General features: G+C 43.1%; 1 protein-coding gene across 1 annotated transcript in view; it reads right to left on the bottom strand.

Annotated features, from left to right (window-relative positions):
• LOC121673277 (E3 ubiquitin-protein ligase SH3RF3-like) overlaps nucleotides 1–19055 on the bottom strand; it is a 53877-nt gene extending 34822 nt beyond the window's left edge. The window contains exons 1-6 of the mRNA XM_042046461.1: nucleotides 18907–19055; nucleotides 13819–13870; nucleotides 13555–13655; nucleotides 9335–9505; nucleotides 5853–6103; nucleotides 1478–1779 (exon numbers count right to left, since the gene is read on the bottom strand). Coding sequence (XP_041902395.1) covers nucleotides 1478–1779; nucleotides 5853–6103; nucleotides 9335–9505; nucleotides 13555–13655; nucleotides 13819–13870; nucleotides 18907–19055 — 1026 coding nt within the window. The remainder of the gene's footprint in view (nucleotides 1–1477; nucleotides 1780–5852; nucleotides 6104–9334; nucleotides 9506–13554; nucleotides 13656–13818; nucleotides 13871–18906) is intronic.
• Between the last annotated feature and the right edge of the window lie 3402 nt (nucleotides 19056–22457).

Genomic DNA, 22457 nt, shown 5'->3' with positions numbered 1-22457 from the left:
TCTTTGGTAATGCCCATTGCAATGATGTTGTATATCATTTGCTTCTCCCCTTCATCCATGGAGTTCAAAAAACTTAATTTTATTTCTTTGCATCCAAATTCAGTAACTTTAAGCTGTAACAGCTTGGCAAAGGTTAACCAGTATCTTAGGACTGTACTTGATATAATTTTGCCTATGGACTTTCAGTATGCAGTATCACATGAATTAAAACACATGGACCTGTCACTTAATGTGTTTTAGGAAGTATTAAATAAGCTAGTACACAAAGCTCTGAAGTAATGTGCAGATCTACCACCTCCTGCCAAATGCTATTCTCTTCCTTGGACTTGCAGAAGTAGCAGGTGTTGCTCTGCTTCCACCACATGCAGTCCTTGATGCACACCTAGGAGTTGTTCTTTGTAGGCAGGCACCTAAATGTCACATCCAGGGCAGAATTTCTACACCCTTCTTCTTTCACCAAAATGCACTAAGAGAAAATCCAAGCCAGGATTAAGGAAAGGATTTTAAAACTTGTATTCCTCATTTTATGGAACTAGGGGTTATCTGTGACCCTGATGACACATGAGACCTGCCACCTCAGTATTACCATGTACAAAGAAGCTGCTTACTCTGTATGTGTCTGTCATCATGGAAAAACTCAGGGAACATATGGAAAGGATTTTTTTCAGGTTCAAAGGAAAAGCAGGCCCCCACATGTCTTCCTCCTACTCAGATACAAACCAGGATCTTGCTCTGCTAGCCAGTACAGAGATAATCTTCAGCATTGATATATGGGAACTGCTGACACAATGTAAACATTTGGTAAAAGCAAAATATTTGGCAAGAACCTAAAAGGCTGGGAGCTTAAAGCAGCTCTCCACACCGGCTTTTCTTAGCAAGGTGTGCCAGGGAACATGTACCCAGCTATCAGTCCCACTGCTGGCTCTTAAGAGATTTGCCCTGCAGTGCCACATCCCAATGAGCACTATCCAACTCCCTTCTCTTTTGGCTGTGCCACTGCAATGAAAGTTTCTTGAAGAAGTGGAGATGTTTCTGGAAGTGCAAAACAGCTCCTACCACTCACAAGCCGATGTTTTACTGTGCCTGAGGCACCTGCTGTGCGGCTGGTGCCACCATCAGCCTCTTCGATGTAGGGAGGCGGATGGATTCTGACTTGGCTATCCTGTTCTGACGGCCAAGAGCCCGCTACAACATCTCACTGCACCACTGCAAATTTGCAGGTCTCAGCGCTGATCATTGGAAGAAACATACAAATTCAGCCCATTCAACCTTATTTCCCATCCGCGAGCAGGTAACGTTGAGAGCAATGTTGAGGATGGTGGGGGGGGAAAGGATGAAGTGTGGAAATAGCGTGAGATGAGGATGCCCAAGCTGTCTGGCGATGGAAACCAGTTTCCGCAGGGCGCCTCCTCAACAGCCCCGTGGGAGGGAGATGTGTCAGGAGCACGGCGCACAGCAGAGGCACGGCGGCCCTTACCTTCTCATTCTTCCTCTCCTCGGGTTTGCCGGCAGGCCCGGGCGTGGCGGGGCCCAGGGGCCCGCCGCTCACGTCCCCGTTGAGGTGCGCGGCGCTGACGTTGGGCGGGGTGATGGCGGCGGCGGCGGAGGTGAGCGGGATGAGGGGCCGGGCCCCCGGGGCGGGCGGCTGGTGGCCGTGCTGCGGGGACACGGCGGGGTGAGGCCGAATGGCTGCGGCGGGCAGGCGGGAGGGCGAGCTGGGCGTCCGCAGAGGCGAGACCGTGGCCGTGGGTCGCTCCGGGGCCGGCACTGCCGGGTGCGCTGCGGGAGGGGGACAGAGCACGGTTAAATTCCCCTCGCACTGCCCTGATAGGCCCTTCAATGGCCACAGCTCAGCTGGTCAGTAACACCAAGCTTGTGGGTTCGATCCCCTTAGGGACCATTCCTTTGAAGACTTGGCGTCGATGATCCTTGTGGGTCCCTTCCAACTCAGAAAATTCTGTGATTCTGTCTGTGAAGGTGCCAAGGGCCCGATGGAGACAAAAGCTCTGAGCCTTAGCCCAGGATATCTCACGCTGCAAGTGTTTTTGGCTAATGCCCCTCCTGGCTGCAAAAGGCCTGTCCGAAGTCACCAAAATTGGTTTGTTCCCCCCAGTGATGCCACTGGGAAATGGCATTCACTATCCCTGCCCATGCCTGGAAATAAATACCTATCCTGATGTCTTTTTAAAATACATTATCTCATTCCAACTGAGCTGTTTTCCACACCCTCCCCAGGCTCCCCTCCTAACGTGATAGGTTTTGGACCAATGCAACATGGGACCTAAGGGGTTAGCCCAGATGATCCATGCTGACCCTGCAGACAGCAATTACAAAGGGAGGTCTCTTGTTTCAGCTCTAACAAAATGATCAACATCACATCACTGTGCTGCAGAGGATAAATTAAGCAGAAATCCACCGGAGGATTTCTGAGCTCAGCCTCCTCTCTGCCAGCAAAGTCCCTAAGGGACTATGCAGTGCCTTTTAGTCTAGCTGCTCCTGCTAAGCAAACCCTGCCTGCAAGCAGTGGGAACCAGGAATTAGAGCTTGTCCATTTAACTGTGACTGTGACACACTGATGAGGTCAGCCCTCCAGGGATTCCGGAGCCTGTTGCATGCTTCAGGTTGCAAAAAAATGTGATAAAGTTCTGGGTCCATTTCCACAATGATGTTGTCTGTGACTTTGTTACCTAAATACAGCTCCACTTCAAGTATGTACAGCCCAGAAGCCGAGTCCATACTCAGACATTCCCTCACATAAATGATTCAATAATAGAACTGGCTGGAAAGTGCCCATTTCATAAATGATTTCAAGGTTTCATAATCTTGTTTAGTTCTGTCTCAGTGCAAAATTTGAACCTCTGAACATTTTTCTGAGCACATCATGCTCACTCACCCCACAATAGCCTCTATTTTGGTCAGGTTACTCATCCGGGATGTGAAAACATAGAATGTGATCATTGCACTGTTCTCTTATGCGAAGAACAGCTCTGGAAAGCCATCAATTCCCTGAGCCAGTACAGCTTCATGGTTGGTCTGGTTGAACTATATCCATTCCTGACAAAAAATTTGAATCCAGCAAATCAGCTTTTCTTTGACCAAGATGCATTTTACTGGAAAATTTCTGATCCACTTTGATCTGTGATTTTCTTACAAATTTGTCTGAAGGACAAACTTTTATGTAGCTGGAGTTCACTCAATCTATAACTACACAAAAGTTCTAGAACAACTTAAAGCACTAGTTTTTATTCCTATGGTTATCAGTGGCAGCCATTAAGCGGGATTAGATTGATAAAGTGCCATTAATCATACTCACGACACCACCTGAGCACTCATGCCAGGAGGGAATTTAATCTTCCAGTCTTATGCCCTATGATCTGACATGATACTGAACGTGATGGGCCAGTCATCATCAGATTAGCATCTCCAAAGTTGATATGATTCTCCCTCACAGTAGCTCCTTGACTCTAGAACATCTTTTTTTACTTGCTTGTATATAGCAAATTAGCTAAACTATCCTTAGCCAGTCTGTAACTTGATACAACTTAACGATGTTGTATGAGGAAGGCCCTAAAAGTTATTATTACTGACACCTTCAAGACTATTTTTACTATTAGTTATCATCTTCCCCTCCTAGGACTACCGAAAACATGCAGTGAAAGTGCAGTTCATTTCCAGAAAGCCAGGCAGGGTACCACTGGTTATCTTGAAGTGATTCCCTCCTCATTTTCCCATTTGGAACCTGAGTGATGAGCAACTGTTGCTATCAGAAATCTAATTTTTTTGGGACGGTTAAGCTTGCAGGATCTAGGTTTTGAACTACTGTTTGTAGGGAGCAATGGCTTTCCTAAATTTAGAGGAAAAGCATACTAATAGAATTGCACTGCATGTACCTGGATGCAGAACCCTGGTTTGATAATCATATTAGGTACATCAACTCTTTCTTGTAGGACTTGGTGTTTCCATACACAAGGGAACATGAGAAACAGTAAAAGAAATGGCCTGAGAAAAATCCGCTCTGAGTGGAGCTCTCACATTCTGTTCTGTAGTTTCATCTGCTTGCTGTTACAATGTATGCCTTTGCTCTGGGATCGCTGGATCTGGACTGTGCTGCATCAAACATGCTATTAATTAGCAATGCTCACTGAAGGCTATTTTTGTTCTACACCACTCATATTTCATTTTGGATGTATTCCTACATTAGTGGCCTTGTAGAAAATTGATTTGTTACTCATGTATATTGCAAGCCAACAGAAATGTGATTTGAATACTGTGCCAGCTTGCCTCTCTTGGAAAGCTTTTCCAAAAGTCAGTGCATTGACCTGTCCTGCAGGGGCTCTGGTCCACAGGACACTGGTGAGGACAGCCATTACGGAGACAATTACTGATAATCATGAAAACTTCCTTTATTTATCCTGGCAAAGGTTTATTTAATTAAAACAACAATCTCATTGATCTTCTGGAAAGGTTGGAAAACTCTCTGCTTAGGAGGCTTTGGAACAGCTCTGTGGTCCCTGGATCACCCTGCCTGCCAACACTTTGGCACTTTAGAGATGTCAGAGTGACCTAGAGGAGCAATCTTAAATCAGGGAAGCTGCTGGAGGTGTAGCACAGTAGCGCTGTGGAAAGAAGGCATGGGGCATGCCAGGCCTGTGGGGCAAAGCAATCTGTCACCTTGGTTTCAGGGGAGTCACCTGCCTGTTGACATGGGCACAGGAGGCACCAGGAGCCCCTGAACACTTCCTGAGCACTTCACCCAAAAGGGGCCATTTTTGCCTTTGCACTGTGGGAGCAGGTGACCTTTTGGAAGGGTGTGACTTGAGGGTAAAGCAGCACTTTCTGAAGCAGACAAAAAGAGGATAAATCGATTATTCCCCAGTATGACATGTAAAGCCCTGCACTGTTTGTTGAGCAGAGGAGTCACCACTGTTTGACACTGAGATTCACAGGTATGTGATTATGTTTTCTTCCCTCTGGTCTGCACTGTGTAGGAGGTGAGATTAGATGGTCATAATGGAGCCTTCTGGCTTCAAAAGGTATGAATTCATGACTTACTCTGCAGGGTATTTCTCATTTGTGTTTGCTCTGTTTTGTATCTAAGACCACAGTTTTCAGCAGTCACAGTTCTTACTGATCTGCCTTTGTAAATACAATGGCTCACATCCCTATAAAATATCAGAAACAAAATGTTTTAAATTTTGCTATAAAGTTCCACCACAGGATTTACTTCTACTTTATGCAACATCAGAAGCTGTTTAACATCAGGGAAAGGGGAATAAATTGTACTCTAGAAAATTGTGCGGTACATCAGAAAGGGAACCTAGAAAGAACAGAGGCCCCCTGGTGCAAGAAGCTCTTATTCTCACTTCAAAAAGGTGGCAGCATTTTTCAGATCTTTTGCTTTATCACTAACACGGGGTCCCGTTCTGCCTTATAAATACCTTTCATCCCTGTAGCCCAATGAAATGCTTCTTAATTTCAAGGCATGTATTACTTGCTCTGCAATAAGGGCAGTATTTTTTTATCAGCAAGCCAACTGGACTCAGAACTGTTCATCTCCTCAGTATACAGAGTGCTTGCTTTCACTCAGATAAATTGTATAAATATTTGTAAACACTACAATCTATTTCAGCTGTAGCAACAGAACGATCTGATAAACACAACGTGGTTCCCAGAGATCAATAGAAACCCATAAATATTACAAGCAAAGAAAACACACTCTATCAGCAGTGGACAAACTCCACATTGACTGGGCTGTGACTAAAGCGAGTCAAAGCTGTGGGGACAAGCACATTGTAGAGGATGCCACATCAATCCTGCCAGTGCAGGGCAGGAGGCACGGGGTGAGCACTTACCCATCTGCATGGCGCTGCGGGGCTGGCTGGCTGGCTGCTGAGCCGAGTACCTCAGGCAGTTGTTCAGCTGCGGAGAGGCCGCCTGCAGCTGCGGATGCGTCTGGGGAGCAGTGATGGGAACAACTGGTCTGACAGCCGTGGTGGCATTGCTGTGACCAGCCACAATGGGGTGGATGGCTCCTGGGGCTACTTTTGTTGTTGGAGCTCCTCCAGCTCCACTGTTCCTGGGCTGCCCAGCTCCCACTGGCACCCTGCATGGAGACAAGTGCACAGTGTAAGCATGCTGCAGAGACCCCAATACCCAACCACCGTGCTGATAAGTACCCCCAGTTACCAAGGGGGTTTAACATGATACCCTATCAGCTGTTAAAGTAAACTGAAGTATTGATAGAGATTTATCTTTATAGGATCCATTTATAAGCATGCTGGGGGATATTTTCACCTCTTTATCCTACAGGAAGAAGTGCAGAGTAAAAACAGAAAAGATAACTTTTCTCATCATGTCTTGTATTATGCTACATTTCTGTCTGAATAGTTTCTAGTAAAATCACAAATCTTAATTCAGAGGAAATGAGTATGTCCCAAATGTCATTTTGTGTGCCAAAGGCTATTTCACATGGGGTGATAATTAAAAGAGACTCAGAGATCTTTTCTTTGGACCAAACTTGCATACAGCCCAACAGGGAGAAACAAAGATGAGTAACACCAAATCTGTGTGTGGCTGTTGAAGGGGACGGGGAAGCAGCAGACTTGACTGGGCTTGGCTTGGCTGAACATTCACCCTGTTCATGTAACCAGCCCTAGCTTAGATTTGCTAAGGGAATGCAACAGGGACAGGAATGCAGCTGACCCGAATGCAAAGGAAATCCAAACAGTCATTGACGCCTCTCCCACTTCTCACTTCAACTGCCTGCATAATTTGTATTTCACCTGAGTGGCCAAGTAGACCTCAGAGGGAACGGACAAGGCTTCTTCTCCTATGAATTGAGTTCAGACTACAGCATGTCTTGATCCTCTTACCACTGAGCTAAAAACTCTGACCAGGACAAAAGGACACTGAGGAGGACAGAAGGACATCAATGCACAAACTCTGCTGCTGCTCAGCAGCTCTTTCTCTGAGTTTCTTACTCAAGTTCCTGAATAATTTCCTTCCCCAGCTGTAGATGCCATGAAACAGATGGATCATTTTGTGCTGTTCTCTTCTCCTGGGCTGCTTCTGGGGCCAAGGTCCTCTTCCAGGGAAAGGACAGCACAGGGAATAGGAGGCAGAACAAAGTAAGGTGAAGGAAATTGAAATGAGACAGTGCAAGGGTTTAGAAAGAGAGGAGAGAATAACACAAAAAGTGTAAGAGTCAACTATGGGGTATGGAACTGGGAGAACCTCTGGGTCCCCAAGATTGTGTAGGAACACAGAGAGGAGAAGAGCAGAAAGGAGCATGTTGAACAATCTGGTCTGATTCAGAGGACATGGGTGACAGAAGAAATAACCCTAAGAAAAGAGTGAAAAACCAAAAGAGTGAAATTCGGATGGAAAAAGACCAAAGCACAGGCTGGAGGATATGGTCCAGAAGTGCAAAAGATAGCTATCCCTTCTGCCCAATCCACTCCTTGCTGAAGTCACAGGAGGAAAGACAACACTGTGGTGTCATTCACTTATCTCATGGTGGAAGGTTTGCCTGGATTACATTTTGCTAAATAAATCTGATTTTTTCTTCTATTTTTTTTTTTGATAAGCCTCCAGGTTGGAAAAAGCTGGGAATCCCACCAGATGGAAATCTTGACTGTCTGTCATCTGCTGTGAAGAGCTGGCAGGGTGGCAGGAAGGTTCAGCTGGAGCTGGCTTGGCCATCTGCACTAGATTGAGTTTGCCAGAAAAGCACATCTAATGGTTCACTGAGAGCTGTGTTCAGACAAACATGCACACCAACATGTACAGAAACTATCTGTGACTCCAACAGAGGTAGATAGATGTTGGATGTGGGAAATTTTCTCTGCTGTCCTGTGTCTGTCTGTCCATCTAAAGAGTTCTGTTCTGTTCTTTTTCCGTAATACTCCACTCACACACATGTTTTGGCAGCTTATAAATCTAGTTCAGTGTTACTAAATTCACAACTTCTTTTCCTTGGGTTTTGTAGGGAGTGGCAGAAAAACATGTATGAATCCAATCCTCTGCTTTGCTGTCAAAGGGGAACAAAGTATGTTGAAAGTAGTGCAAATAGGAGATTTTGTTGCTATCAGATTTTTCTTGCTGTTCTCACTGAGGGTGATTTATACAGAAACTTAATTAGCCCACAGGATCATAAATATAATCATAAAGCTGCTTTCAGGTTTTGTGGAAAGCACTTTTGCCCTTTAGCACTTCTCTGTCTTGTTCTAGCTGTGACATGCTGCATTTAATAAAGTCTTGCTGATTCAGATAACCAACCCTTCAGCACAAACTTCCTTACTAATTAAGAGCTGAAGAGGCAAGGAGTGAAGGCAGCCAAGGGGCTCTATAAAATAAAGTAAATACATTTAGGTTGATGAACAGTTAAGAACCAGTGAATTAATGTTTGGGGTTTTCTTACTGAAATGCAATATTAGGACTTTCAGCAGTCTTAGTTACTGCCTTCTGATCTGTTCTTAACTTTTGGTGTTACTCAGAACACATGCTACACACTTGACATAAACTGTAGATGCAACAAAGCTGGATCAATTTTTCAAGATCAACAGTGTCTGAGCTGTGAGGTGCTCTTCTCTGTAGAGGAGTCAAAGATGGTGGAGACAGTGTTCATGTGGGAGGAGAGACTGAGAGCACAGGAGAAGGAATGAGTTCAGTTTGCAAATCCACAATTGCTCTAAAGGAGATAGGGGCATACAAATCCCAGCATTCACCTGCAAGGAACATGTGGGGCAAACAGTCTGTGACACAGAGATGGACTTTCTTCTCAGCTTCTCAGCTTTGATTTGGTGTTGTCCAATACTGAACTCTGACAAATGGCATTCCTCCCCCAAAAATGCCATTCTTTCCTTTTCTCATCTTCTGCAACCGAGGCAGGGGTAGGTAAAATCAGACAATTTACTTAACTCTCCTACCACGTTGGAATTTTAACTGTTCAACCATTAGTCCAGAACCAAACCATTCCAGATCTTTGCTTTAAGAAGAACAAAATCAACATGAGGAGCTACTGAAAAGCAAGACACAAGCATTCCTTATTTTGTTACACGTCCAGTGGTTTTATAACAACAAAATCATTAGCAAACAGATTCTTTACAATAGTAAAACCTGGGCCTATCAGAGGTTATAAATGCCATCATCTAATACAGCTAGTGCAATCTCCTGAGGACATGGATAACTCCAATGCTACAACCTGCAAGTCTCATTACTGAAGTCTGCAGTGCCACCAGAGAATTTCTGGAAGGGGAATGTGATAGCAGAGCTGCATTGCTTTCAGCATCATCCAGAATCCCTCTCAGCCCCAGTACAGGCTGGTGGTCCTCACCTTGAAACAGGTGTCACGTAGTTGCCTGGGAAGACACCAGACATGCCACTCCTCAGAGACGTGCCCTTGAACCAGCCGTCCTGGCACTTCTCAATGACCCGGTACATCTCCCCTTTGCGGAGCTCCAGCTCGTCGTTCTTCTGAGGCTTGTAGGCATACAGGGCTAGGTAGCTGTGGGGAGAGGTCACACAGGGAAAAAGCACAGAGATGGTATCAACCACCACCTGTCCTGCTCCAGCTACAGCCCCACAGAGCAGAAAGTGAGCAGAAGCACTGTTCAGAAGTCGTAGTTAAAAAGGGACATCATTATAGGCTGCTTCACAAACAAGGAAGGGCAGAGACTGAATTCTAAGACAATAAAGATAACTAATCAGAGTAAAAGGTAATTTAGAAGTTGATGAGACATACTTCTCACTCAGGGCACAACCAAAGCCAAACAGTGCCACAAAGCAACACCAAAGTTAAGGACTTAGCAACAGTTTCAGAAAAACATGACAATTACAGAGACAGCCAGAGTAACAAGGGCTCGAGTAAGAGGACTTTGCAAATCCTGACATCTGGAAGAAGTATATATTCATATACTTCAGGGTGGGATCCACCTCTGTTGTGGAGTTTAAGGGGAAATTTTTCTTACAGGTAGGCTGCTTTTCTTGCAGCTTTCTCAATGCTATTTATGCTGGCCAAGTTTAGAAACAACACACAACACACAACAAACTATTTTGATCTGGTACAGTAATTCTTACACTATATTGGTAAAACAAAAGTGAGAAAGGGCCACATTCTGCAAGGGGTTTTTTACTTAAGTAAGTCAAGTGGTAGAATTTGGTTTTGGATGTTTTGCATTCAAGTATGGTAATAAATCTTTAATATAGGGTCCAATATGTAGAACTTTTTATTTATTTAATTACAGCTTTTATTTATTCCCTTTGTTTAGAATCTATTTATCTCTCTTTTGTTCTTCTGTTACTATTTCAGGGATGTGTCTAGTGTTGTGAAATGACTACAGCTTAAAATCCCTACAGATACTCTCTCTGTTTAGAGAGATTCTTGTTGAAAATTAAGAATGATTGCTTGCACTTTGGGAAATAATGGAAAGTCAGGATAGAATAGCAAGAATGCACACACAGAACGACACTTTCTTTGTAAAATACCAGATTTTTTTGGTACTGTCACTTTTCTACAGATGCAAAAAGGGATTTCTGGTAATTTTTGATCAAGGTTGTGCCTTGAGTTTTTATTTATTTGTGATTTACAGGCAGTGAAGATAGATTAAGAGAAATGGGAAAACAGAGAAAGTGCATTTACACTACAAAGTGCAGCAGAATGCTCTTAGGCTTAGGGGTGGGTGAGAGGAGGCTTGCTGCCCACCTTATAGCAATGAACCAGAGGAAAAAATGAAAACTATAACAGCTCTGATTGTATATTTTTAGCCAATAAAAATGATACATGACTTTTTACTTCTGCTCTCCAGGAAATATAATTGAGGAATAAATCCTGTTATTTTTCTTGATTCAGCTGCGTTATTGCACCGTAGATTTCCTAATTTTTGTTCTGAAGGTAGTAAATAAACAGCAGTAATGAGCAGAATATGAAATATTTGGTAACAGCTCCTTGGGGAATCTTAGGCTGATGTGCCTGGCTCTATTTACCATATGCATGGGGTACAAAGACCTAATCAGAAAGTGTATTTCATTAGTCAACAGATGGGAGAAACCACCCTGCACATCCTTTTTTTAGCCTATATAATCAGGTAGTCTTGAGCAGGTCTGTAGCTGTTCACCTGATGGAAAACATGAGGCTACATATGATCTGAAGAACATTAAAATGCATCACCCTGACAAGAAATAAGGTTGCATGCTTCAATGCTAATCCTTCAGCACTGTGCTCTGCAAGGACGTAACAGAAAGTGCCAGACTGCACTCACTCGAGGGAGCAGAAAGTGTGGCTTTGACTGTCCCTTTTGAAATTGCTGCTTACACAGGGCTCAGATTCAGAAGCTATGGGTAAAGCAGAGGATCAGGAACAGAGCATTTTAGATAGACTTAGGCTTTTCCTCCGAGGGGCTACATGTAATAATGTAATTTACAGGTGGAGATGCTGGAAGAAGGTGCAAGGAAAATTACCCTAAGTGGATCACAGGCTCTTGTGCCTTGCAGCTATCTCCAGCTCTCCTATTAGTTTCTTTCTGTTCTCTCCTACTAGCTTCACCCAGCAAATTCCCCCACATCAGCCACCTCTAAGTCTGAATATCCAATATCCCAATGAGCCTAAACATCCTCTAGATAGAGTATCAAAATCCTTGCAGAGACTAAAAGAAGGTGTACAACAGCCCAGCATGGACACCATACCAAAACAGACCAATCTCTGTATGGCTAAAGTGATGAAAGCTTGTGTGCAACAACCATATGGGGTGACCCTGGGACAACACAAGTGATCAGCACTTTCTTTGTGGACTGGTGGTCCCACCACCCGTGTGGGGTAGTGAGGATATCCATCCCTGGGGGTCTCCTCTTTAGCTGCAGAGGCACAGGGTTCTCCAAACCCAGCTACAGGCTCAGCCTGGGTCTGCGGCCCACCCTGTGGCCAGGCATAAGCTCCATTCCTGGCGGAGAGGGGGCTGTGGGAGAGCTGGGGGGATGCCTTCTCTCATCCATGGCTGGAAACAATTTGATTGCAGGCAGCTTCCCTCCCCAGAAACTGTTTCTGGGTTTTTCCTCTGCCAGGAAGTCAGGTCTAGTGGTCCCATTTGCTGAGGATGATTTTGCCTTGAGCCAAAATCTTTGGATTTGGACACATTTCACTGTTCTCTAGATTTTAAGTGTGAAACTTCACCAGATAACTCTGTACAGCCTAGAAGAAAGTGTTAAAACAACAATCTGAAATCTTGCAAAACGTAGTATGTGGGCTATGTGAAACAGTGAGGCTAAGGGTTAGGGTGTGGGACCTAGAAGAACCCAAAATGTTTATTAGAAGTTCCCTAAAAAACAGTCTTAAGTGTGGAGGTGGCTTATGTTCTTGGCCTTGGGTAGCTGCCTGTGACTCTGCTCTTAACATAGAAGCCCCAGGGCTCTGTCTAGAGTTACACCTCCCCACTACTGCTACAGCTTTCAAATAATGCATCCTCTTTGACTGGAACTTGGCTCGCAAATGCAAAATGACAGACCAGATTACAAGGCTGCTTCACAAGGGAGATAACAGGACAAGCACGGGAGAGAGAAGGGAAGGCTTGCTGAGGCATGGAGTCAGGGACATTGCCAGAGAGCTGGAAAATGTCCTGATTCAACAACTAGGTACATCAAATATTTCCAGTTACTACTTCCTAGTCAGGGCAAAGCTTGAAATAAATATGTGCCCCACTATGTGCCACACAGGCTGCACAGGGTGACCACAGGGTAATGATGAGACCTCTCCATGGGGCATTCAGGGATGTGTGGCATCCCTCAGGTATAAAGATCTCAAATAAGTAGCCAAAAAGAAATTTGTTTGGTTCTATTCCGACACCCGTATTGTTCTTAAAGAGGAACTTCTCTATTATTTTTAGGATTTTGTGAATTCAGACCTTATTTTAGCCACATCATAAAACCCAAAAATATGGATGTGCATATGTGTGTGTGTGTATAGTTGTCCTGCTTTTAAAAGGTCTATGTGTTGAGAGGAAAGGGTTCAGTAGTTTAACTAGACAAGTATCAGATAAACCAACCAGGCTAGAAGAGGCTTGCTATAATGAAGTCCACTCTTTTTGTTCTGTAAACCTTCTGTTATTCTATGGACTATTCAATAAGACCATATGCCAAAGATGTGAAGTTCATTCATTGCCTTTGTTCATTTGTTGTTGATGGCACAAAAATGCAACTGGGTCATTTTTTCTGGTTAATGATGAATATATCAGGTGTTTGATTCTGTGGGACTACACCTTTGTAAGAGCTTTAAATGAAGGAAGATTTTCTCTAGCTCAGAGGTATTCAGTTCGCTTCACAGTGATCCATACAGCTGTAATAAATAAAGTCTAAAAGGGCTCACACAGAAAGGGGGAAGTCTTGCCCTCCTCTATTAATTTTTGAATTTCAGCAGGGGCTGCCTCATGTTTGAAATTTCAGTCTCTCTCTTCTCAGAATGCACGTGAGCTGAGATTTGGGCATTCAGGTTTCAAGTACACACACGCACGCACGCACACACAATTGGAAACAAAGAGTACACAGTGACTGAGAGGAGCTGCTTACATATTGAGGGGGAGCTGGACCTTCGGTGGTGTTCCCTGATCTCCAATTATTGCACTTGTCCTGGGACCAGCCACTGTGGCTGTTCCAATCAAAGAGGAATCCTGAAAATACACAAAGAAGAACACACAAGGATTTAAGATGAAGCCCTTCATTTCCTAAATTTCTATGGGGTGAAGGCACAGAGGAAAAAACCACATGTTTTATAAATTCCTAGATTTTCTAACTTCATGATACTGCATTAAAAAAAACGTATTCTAACCTTACACATTCCAAAAATACATTTCTGACACAAAGGATTAGCAGAATTTCCATGTACCTGTCAAAAGAAATTTTAGTTGTATGTTGTATGGAGATCTTAAAAGTTTTACAATGTAAAACTACTTAACTGCTTTGTAAAGTCAGCTCAGCATGTGCATCTCTGCAATAGTACCTTCTCTGATAAAAGTAACCTTTTTCCCTCAAAAACTTGTTTTTAAATTGGTACTCTTTTGGTTAATGGCTGTGGATCTCTGGAGGAGAAGATACTATTCAATTTCCAAAATGCAGTCTCATTTCTATATATTCTTTTTATCATCGGGAATATTCTTCTCCTTCAAAAAAAGGTGACTACCCAACCCAAAACTTTCTCTGGATGGAGAAAGTAGTTCACTCCACTTTTACCTCAGAAAATAAATCTCCACTCTCATATAGACAGCTGGACAGGTCTTCTCCAGCTATTAATGTGAAAGGCAATTCTAAATGTAATCATTCATTTCTCAAAGCCTAATGCTCAGCCAATTTATGTAGGGCAATCTCTTTTTGAGTTGTTTCACCAAAGTCCTCATTCATCTATGTCAAAAATGAATCCTGACTAGAAGTGTCTCCTGAACTAATGCCAAGGCCTGTAGCAACAGATCTTCACTGCAGACAGGGCAGAGCTGGGCTGATGGGACTTGCAGTGGCTTACTTGAGCAAAAAGCTTCTTTAGTAAGTCTAACCATATGCTGTATGCACGTCCATATGCAGAATGGCTCCACAAAGTAGGAACCAATACGCAGAAATTGCAGGTTCAGGCAGAGTGTGTTACACACAGCAAAGATTCTGAGCAGTTCACAGGCCTCCACTACAGCTTTCCTGTTTCAAAATTCTATCTAACAAACAGTAAATACTGATTTTTGGAACACAAACATAGGGACAATTTTTGAACTTAAAAATGACACTGAATTAAACCACGACATGGAGTTAAACCAAGACACACATTGCTACTTAATTACTGGATTTCAAGGTTGCCTCATTCCAAAGAAGCCACATAATTACTAGTGTTCTGTCTTGACAGCGCATTGCTGAGCTATATTGCTTTACTGTGTATGAACACAGTATGATTAGGAAATCGTGCAGCAAAACATGGAGACACTGCACTGTGATTCCATAGCTTTTGGCAAAAAGCAGCAAGATGTCTCATCTCTCACCAACATCTACACTCAATCATGAAGTTGTATTGACAAGTACATCTCCTTTTTCTCATTATTTCCTCTAACTTTCTGGCTGCTTGCTCAAACAAAGAAGGATCCAGGCAGCTCTTGGTCCTATGTGTAAAAAGCATTCTTTCCAGCTCTGTGACTAAGGCTTTATTAATACTGCCTGTCACGTCAGTGAGCTAGTATCAACTTACAGAAAAACACACCAACCCACTAAAAAATTTAGTGATAGCTGGAGAATGATCCCTCATTTGTTGTGTTGAGCTGGTTAATGGGGTTAGGGATTGCAGAAGATGTTGGGCTGAGACACCTGGCAGCTGCCTCATCCAAGAGGTAAGTGAGAAATCAACCGGTTCAAACTTCTTCATGTTGTGCTACCACTGTATGCCTGCTCTGGACTAGAGAAGCTGTCTCTAAGAAAACAGAAAATGCATCAGTCCCCACCCTTCCTTGCTAGGAAAGAAAATTTTGATTTTACCTCATGAAAAAACCAGACCTGAATGAACAGCCTCAGGATGCAACTATAAAGGCAGAGAAGATCACAGCAGGAAAGGATAGGATAGGACAGAATGGAATACAGTAGAATAGAATATTTATGTTGGAAGTGACCTGCAACAAGTATCTAGTCTAACTGCCTGACCACTTCAAGGCTGACCAATTAAGGGCATTGTCCAAATGCCTCTTAAACACTGACAGGCATCAACCACTTTTCTAAGAACCCTGTTCCAGAGTTTGACCACCCTCTCAGTAAAGAAATGCTTCCTAATGTCCAGTCTGAATGTCCTGTGGGGCAGCTTGGAACCATTCCCATGCATCCTCTCAGTGGACACCAGTGAGAAGAGCTCTGCACCTCCCTCTCTGCTTCCTCTCCTCAGGAAGCTGCGGAGAGCAGTAAGGGAACCCCTCAACCTCCTTCTCTCCAAACTAGCCAAACACAGTCAGATGACCACCTTCACCAAGTGTCAGTCCAATATTTTCTTTACACCTCATCTGAAAAAAAGCCCTTTTTGTTATTTGAAACAGCACTGCCCAGTTTCAACTCTAACTGAGCTTTGGTCTTTCATGTCTTCTCCCCGTGCAAATGAACCACAGCTCTGTACTCAGGTTTCCGAGAAACCTGACCTGGCTTCCAGGGGTCATACAGTTTCTGTTTCCTCCCGACCTACACAAGGAGTTCCCTGTTCAGCCAAGCTGGTCTTCTGCTCTGCTTGCTTGACTTACAACAGGGTGAAGTTGGCTGCTCCTGTGCTTCTGAAAGGTGAATCTTAAAGACTGACCAGCACATGTGGACTCTGAAGTCCTTAAAAGCAGATTCCCAGGGCACTCTGCTAAATAACTCCCCAAACAGCATAAAGTTTGCTCTCAGAAGTCCAGGGTAGCAACTCTGCCATCCTTTTTTGTCTTTACAGTGCAGATCTTAAACTCAGCCATTTCATGAATGCTGTAGCCAAGACAGCCACCTACTGTCACATCCCTCATGAGTCCTTCTCTATTCACAAATAGCAAGTCCAGGAGGGCATCTTTCCTAGTTGGCTCACTACGTATGAATGACAAGCAGTTTTTTCCTGTAAACCTCAAGAATTTCCAAGACTTTTCACAGAAGTATGATATTTCCAGTTGACATCTGGGAAGTTGAAGTCTCCCATAAGGACAAGGGCTACTGATCCAGAGAGTTCTCCTAATTGCTTATAGAATGATTCACTGGTGCTTACATCCCAGCTGGGCAGTCAGTAGTAAAACACCCTCTACAATATCTGCTTTGTTTTCCTTTCCTCTAATCTTCACCCAGAAGCTCTTCACCACATTGTCACTAACTCTAAGGGCTGTGCAATCAAACATCTCCCTTACTTATAGTGCCACACCTCCCCCTCACCTGCCCTGCCTGCTTCTGAAGCCTGTAGCCCCTGGTGCCAGCACTCCAAGTCACGGGACTCATTCCACTGCTAGCAATGATACCGAGCTCTGGGAGCTGACCAATGCTTCATCTTTTTGTAAGACACATGCTAACCTTTCCTTAGCTCCTATGATCCTCCCTCTGCACACTGCAGCAAAGTCAGTCTGCAGAGATGCAGCTACCCCAGCCTGGAGTGACCACTGCAGGCACCCTGGGCTAAGCCTGGCTGACTCTGCAGAGAGATGAGTTCAAGCCCAGACAGCAGAGCAGCTGTCAAAGCATCATCTATTTACCTGTTTGCACTGACAATGGGGCCTTCTGTGTCTTCTATATTACTGAAGCATGATCTCAAGTGCTTTCTATCATGCTTGTACTAACATACAGTCCAAGGGATTAAGAAATCATGTAACTGCCATTCACTGTTGCTGGATGACAACTTTGCTTTCTTCCCTTGAATAATCCCAAAGATACCTCCATAGTTCTGGATATATCTATCTACCTGACATTCAGTTGCTTGCTTACATCTGGTGCCAGCCTGGCACCTACAAACCATTCATTTTTGCCACTTTGCACAGCCTAGTATCCTATACATCCAAACTCTAAATCAGTGCCTGCTTCTTGATTGTGCTCTGGTTTTTCTTTAGCTGTTCTCCCCGCAGGCTTTGACATGACTGTGTACTTTCCAGTCTGTCTATGACCCTGCTTTTCATAATCAAGTTTTACTCCACAGGACCTGCTGGCCTTCCACACATTGAATTCAGCTTCTCCGTTCACATCTTGACGTTTACTGTCACACAGGTATTCTGCTCTGCAGCTTCATGTGTCTCTGTGCTCCTTGCTAGATTCTCTTGGTGGCTGCTTGATTGCTACTATGCATCTGAATGTTCACCAGTTTTGCATTTAAGCTACAGTCCATGACACAGTTGGTGAAGGCTTTCTAAGCTGACTCTTTCAAGGTCCTGTTGTTTCTTGTATGTATCACTAATTAGCTCATATTATAAAATACAATATTGCTAGATTATTTTGCAAGATAGTATTTGCAATAAGATTTTGAAGAGACTGTTTTTTGCAAAAGAATAATCTATTTCTTTATTCTTTTGATTATCTGTGTTGGAAGTTTACCTTTCCTACTCTTCATTCACACAATTTTATGTGCATCTCTCCAGTTACCAGTAATACCAATAATCCTCCTGGAGAACACAGCAGGCCTTTCTCTATCACAGCTGGTAGCAGGACTTAGTTTGTTTTGCTTCTTTATTTAGCCCTAGAGCCAGGTTGTACTTTTGCTACTGTGATCTAAGAAACAAGGTACTAAACATGTCCTCCTTTCCTCTTCATCTGCTCAGGGGAATGGGAATCCAAGACAATGCTCTGATTTTCTTGTTCTCTGCTTTGATACCTTTTAGGAAGTCTGTGTGCCACATCCTTGCTTTCTGATGGCATGTCCCCACATAATCCATCTTCCTGTGGCACCAGACACACAAATAGAGCCATGCACAGACATTACACAGGGAGGGCTCAAACACTGCAGCATTTGTGTCTTAATCCTTCCATCTCTGCTACTCAGCATTGCTAAAGCCCTATGGGTAGGAGATGTCTCTGACAGCCAGGATTTTAAGAGGCACATAGGCACGTACTGATAAAAACAAGCACCTTGCAGAGTTTTCTCAGGGAGGCATTAAGTACTTCACTGCCTGATTCCCATAGATTTTATTGCAATTTAAGTAACAGGAGTCACTTCTGAAAATACCATTTGGTGCTCCTCTCTATCCTTATGAGCCTCTAATACCTTTAAACATTTGGCCTTTGAATTTCCAGACGTGATCTGCTGGGTGATCACATGTAGCACACCTCCTGATTAGGAGGCCGTTTACTCTAATGGTGGCATGCAGTTTTCTGAACTAGACACTGCCAACTCTGATCCCATTTAGGCCACTGAACAGCCAAATCCAACTTCTTCATGCTCCTACTTCAATCTGTCATCCTCCAAGCACCACTTACCACTGTTTCAGCTCAACAGCAGCAGCTCTTCTCTTCCTCTGGGCACTACAGACCCAGATGCCAGCCAGCAGGGAAAAGCGGTTGCACAAAGGCATGCTGAAAGCCACCTCCGGATCCTTCTGCACTAATTTCTGCTTCTTTGTGACCATTGGTAACACAGCAGCACCACCTGTACTGTGCAAGGCTAAATCTTGAGTAAAACTTCCAGACTACACACACAGGCACGATGGTGCTGCATGACAGGTATTTCACTCCCAGCTCACGTGTGCCCTCTGTTTTTACCACCAGCTACTCTGGTGTAGTAGGTGATTATGTACCTGTGAACTGGAGAGTAATATGAAGGGACTTTTTGCTTTTTTCCCCCTGTAAATTCAACAGGTTCCTTGTGACCAGTGAAACACAACTCCCCCCCACAGCTCATCTGGGCTGAAACATCTTAAATTCATTCCCTTTCTCTTTTCCCATCCACACCTTTATGAAAGCATAAGAATTACTAGTTCGGGTTTCCAGCATAAATTATGGTTTTTTTCCCTTGCAGATTTACTTCAGATTTTCACCAGTACTTTAAGGCCACATTTGTGGTTTAATTTGAAAAGACATGGTGCCTGTAGGGGTTAGTGAAGTGCCTTGCAAAAGCAAGGGACTCAGTCTTTGAGTGGAATAGAAGTCAAGAAGACAGTGATAAAACTAGGAACAGAGTACAATGAAATTGCAGGTTGCAGTAGCCTTCACTGAGAAATAATTGTTGCTATCAGACGAATGTTCTTATCATCTAGAAAATCACCAACCAGAATTCTCAGTTTTGACTTCAAAGAAAATCCAACCCTCTCTCACCACAGGGCACTTATCACATTCATTAATTCTCAGGAAAAATTCTTTTAATGTCTCAAATGCATATTTACAGCTTACTTTAAATTTCTCTTTAATATTACTTTAAAATAAGAGAAAAACACCCATTCAACTTGCATAAGTTGACATACCGTCCTCTGGAAATATCATGAAAACAGGGTAATGGTCTTTAAGACTCCTGTGACTTGTTTCTCTAATTTGCTGACTCCATAAAACAATGACTGTGGCAATCACTCTGGACCTTAATGTTCCTAGAGATAATGTATTAGCACTTAATGCATGGCAGTGCCACCAAGTATTGATGAAAAGTGTTACATGCAAGATCAAGCAGCCTCATCAAATGCTAATTATCGCAGTGGGGGCTGAAATGGACTTCTCAATTCTAGAGGAAGAATTTTTTTTTTCCTTAACAGTGTGTGTGAAAAACAAACAAATGTGCAGGATAACAGCTGCAGCTGCATAAATAGCTGCATAAATACCCAGTTCCTTCCTGCAAAAACTGGAGCTAAATTTATATGATTTACTGAGGGGTTCTTACAACCTGTAAGTATCTGCTGCTGTGGATGAAGGTGAGGCAGAATATTATGCAGGCTTGTTCTGGCACCAGGTTGGCCCTGATTATTTTTGGTTTGTAATAGACCAAAAACTCTAGACCATGTCTTCTCTCAGTAGCTCATAGAGCTATGCAGAGAGCTGGAGAAGTCAACTAAATTAATTTCCCAAGCTTCCATTTCCACTATCCTGCAGGCTAACGATGTCTGAAAGTTAGAAGAAAAAAACCCCGTAACTTCTTGTCATTTTCTTCCGAAGATTCATCTGACATTACCATCCATAAAAGCACTGATTATTCTGGCTCGCAGCTTCTCAGTTCCCCCAAATGAGGACTAATTAGGCATCGTGTGGATGAGCATCATGAGAATTATATTTTATTCATCCTTGTTTCTCTCAGACTAACCCCTTCAGCACTGAGCACCAGGGTATAGCCCTCCACCACAAGATTTTAAATAGGTTTATAGTAAATAGTTTCTTGCAATTCTGGGATCAAAGAACATGAAAAATCAAATGCAGAGACACAGGAAAGCTTCAAGTGAAAGCCTGACCTCCAAATGATGTTCACTTAATCCCACACTCTTAATTGTCCTTTTGATAACTGTACAACAAACTCATCAGGATCCTGTGCAATGCCTCCTGTAGGAAGTCCCCCTCCAGGGAGAAAATAGCGATAAACAAATAAACAAAACCTCCAAGCAAAAAAAAAGAGGAAAATACACACTTTAGTAATTTCTGCTCAAATGTCATACATGTACACATAGCATGTACCGGATGAAGAGGATTTATGGTATGGGGTAAATACCAAGACAGTGTCTCACTTGCTCTTGAGACTTCCAAACCAGTAGTTGACTGGCAGGTACCATAAAGCCTCAAGATTAGCTGTGTGCAAAAATTATTTCAGTAGCAAAATATTACCCTGAGCAGCATGTGGAAAAAAACAGATTGTTTTTCTTTTACAGGCAATGGGATTTTATGCACACTTGACTAACCCTTCTAAAGCACAAATTTCTTTTCCTAGTTCCTGTAAAAAATTAGGTTTTTTGTGGTTCTTGAAAAATCTTTAAAAATGTATTTGTGATAAGGCATATTAAAGGAAAAAGAGAAGACACTGTCTCTAACCTGGTAGTTCCCTAATGACAATTTTGCTTTGACCTGGATTCCTGGTAGCTTATGTAATCAATCCATAGACTGAGTCAGCTCATGAGTCTCATTTGCAACAGTTTTGACAAATGTAATATATCCCAATATGCAACAGAGTATATTCCGAGATCTATTGGTAGCAAAAAAAAAAAAAGCTGCTTACATTCCTGCCTAAAACTTTCTGTTTAAAAGAAGTTAACTCCTTCCCACCTACAATGCCACCCAACAAGATAAAAGTTATTTAGAACAGGCAATGTCTGGAAGCAATTATAAATAACTATGAGTAGAATTGAAAATGTACAAAGACAATTAATTAGTTTATGTTAGACCTCAGCAAAGGCTCTTATGCATTTTTCATGACATATTTTGATCTAAATGACAGAAAGACAGGTTGGACCAATATTTCTTCTCTTTTGCCACTTTGACTGGTGCAGCCTCCTGAAGTAGCTGCCCTTGGTTTCACCTGTCTCACTCTCATGTCCAGTCAGTTGTCATTCACAGCCAGCAACACAGCAGGTTGGACAGAATTTGGACTCCTAGCCAAAGCTGAAAAATACCTGACTTTGACTTATTTTCTCAGAGCTTGTTTTGCACTTGAAAATTCAAGGTTCATTTTTAGTCTCTGGATTTTAGGTATAATCTGTATGCCTCTCATGGTCAGCACATTTAGGTTATCAGTCAAGGCTCAACCAGAGTTCTGCTATTACATTTTCTCAGCTAAAATTCAGCATTTCTAAATAACTGATAAGGCCACACTTCCAAATGATTTATATAGCAAGACACTTCAAGGAACATTTTTCATTTCAAATACTGTCACTCTTTGGGATTGGAAGCGTGCAAGACATTGTTCTCAGCTTTTCCTGAACATGTGTCCTCTGGTTAGGAGCTTGTACTAATACTTGCAGATACAAATTGACTTCTTGTGCATGGTGATGAGTTGTTCAAAACACACAGAAGTTCCTTCTGTGGGGAGGATCCTTTCCTCCTCACTCAGCTGTTACCCTGGTGTG

Source organism: Corvus kubaryi, unplaced genomic scaffold (assembly GCF_017639235.1).
Source record: "Corvus kubaryi isolate FWS band 111438036 unplaced genomic scaffold, C.kubaryi_AGA036_p1.0 65309, whole genome shotgun sequence".
Lineage (NCBI taxonomy): Eukaryota > Metazoa > Chordata > Aves > Passeriformes > Corvidae > Corvus > Corvus kubaryi.
The sequence above is the reverse complement of the archived record's forward strand: the minus strand, read 5'-3'. Positions and strand labels throughout refer to the sequence as shown.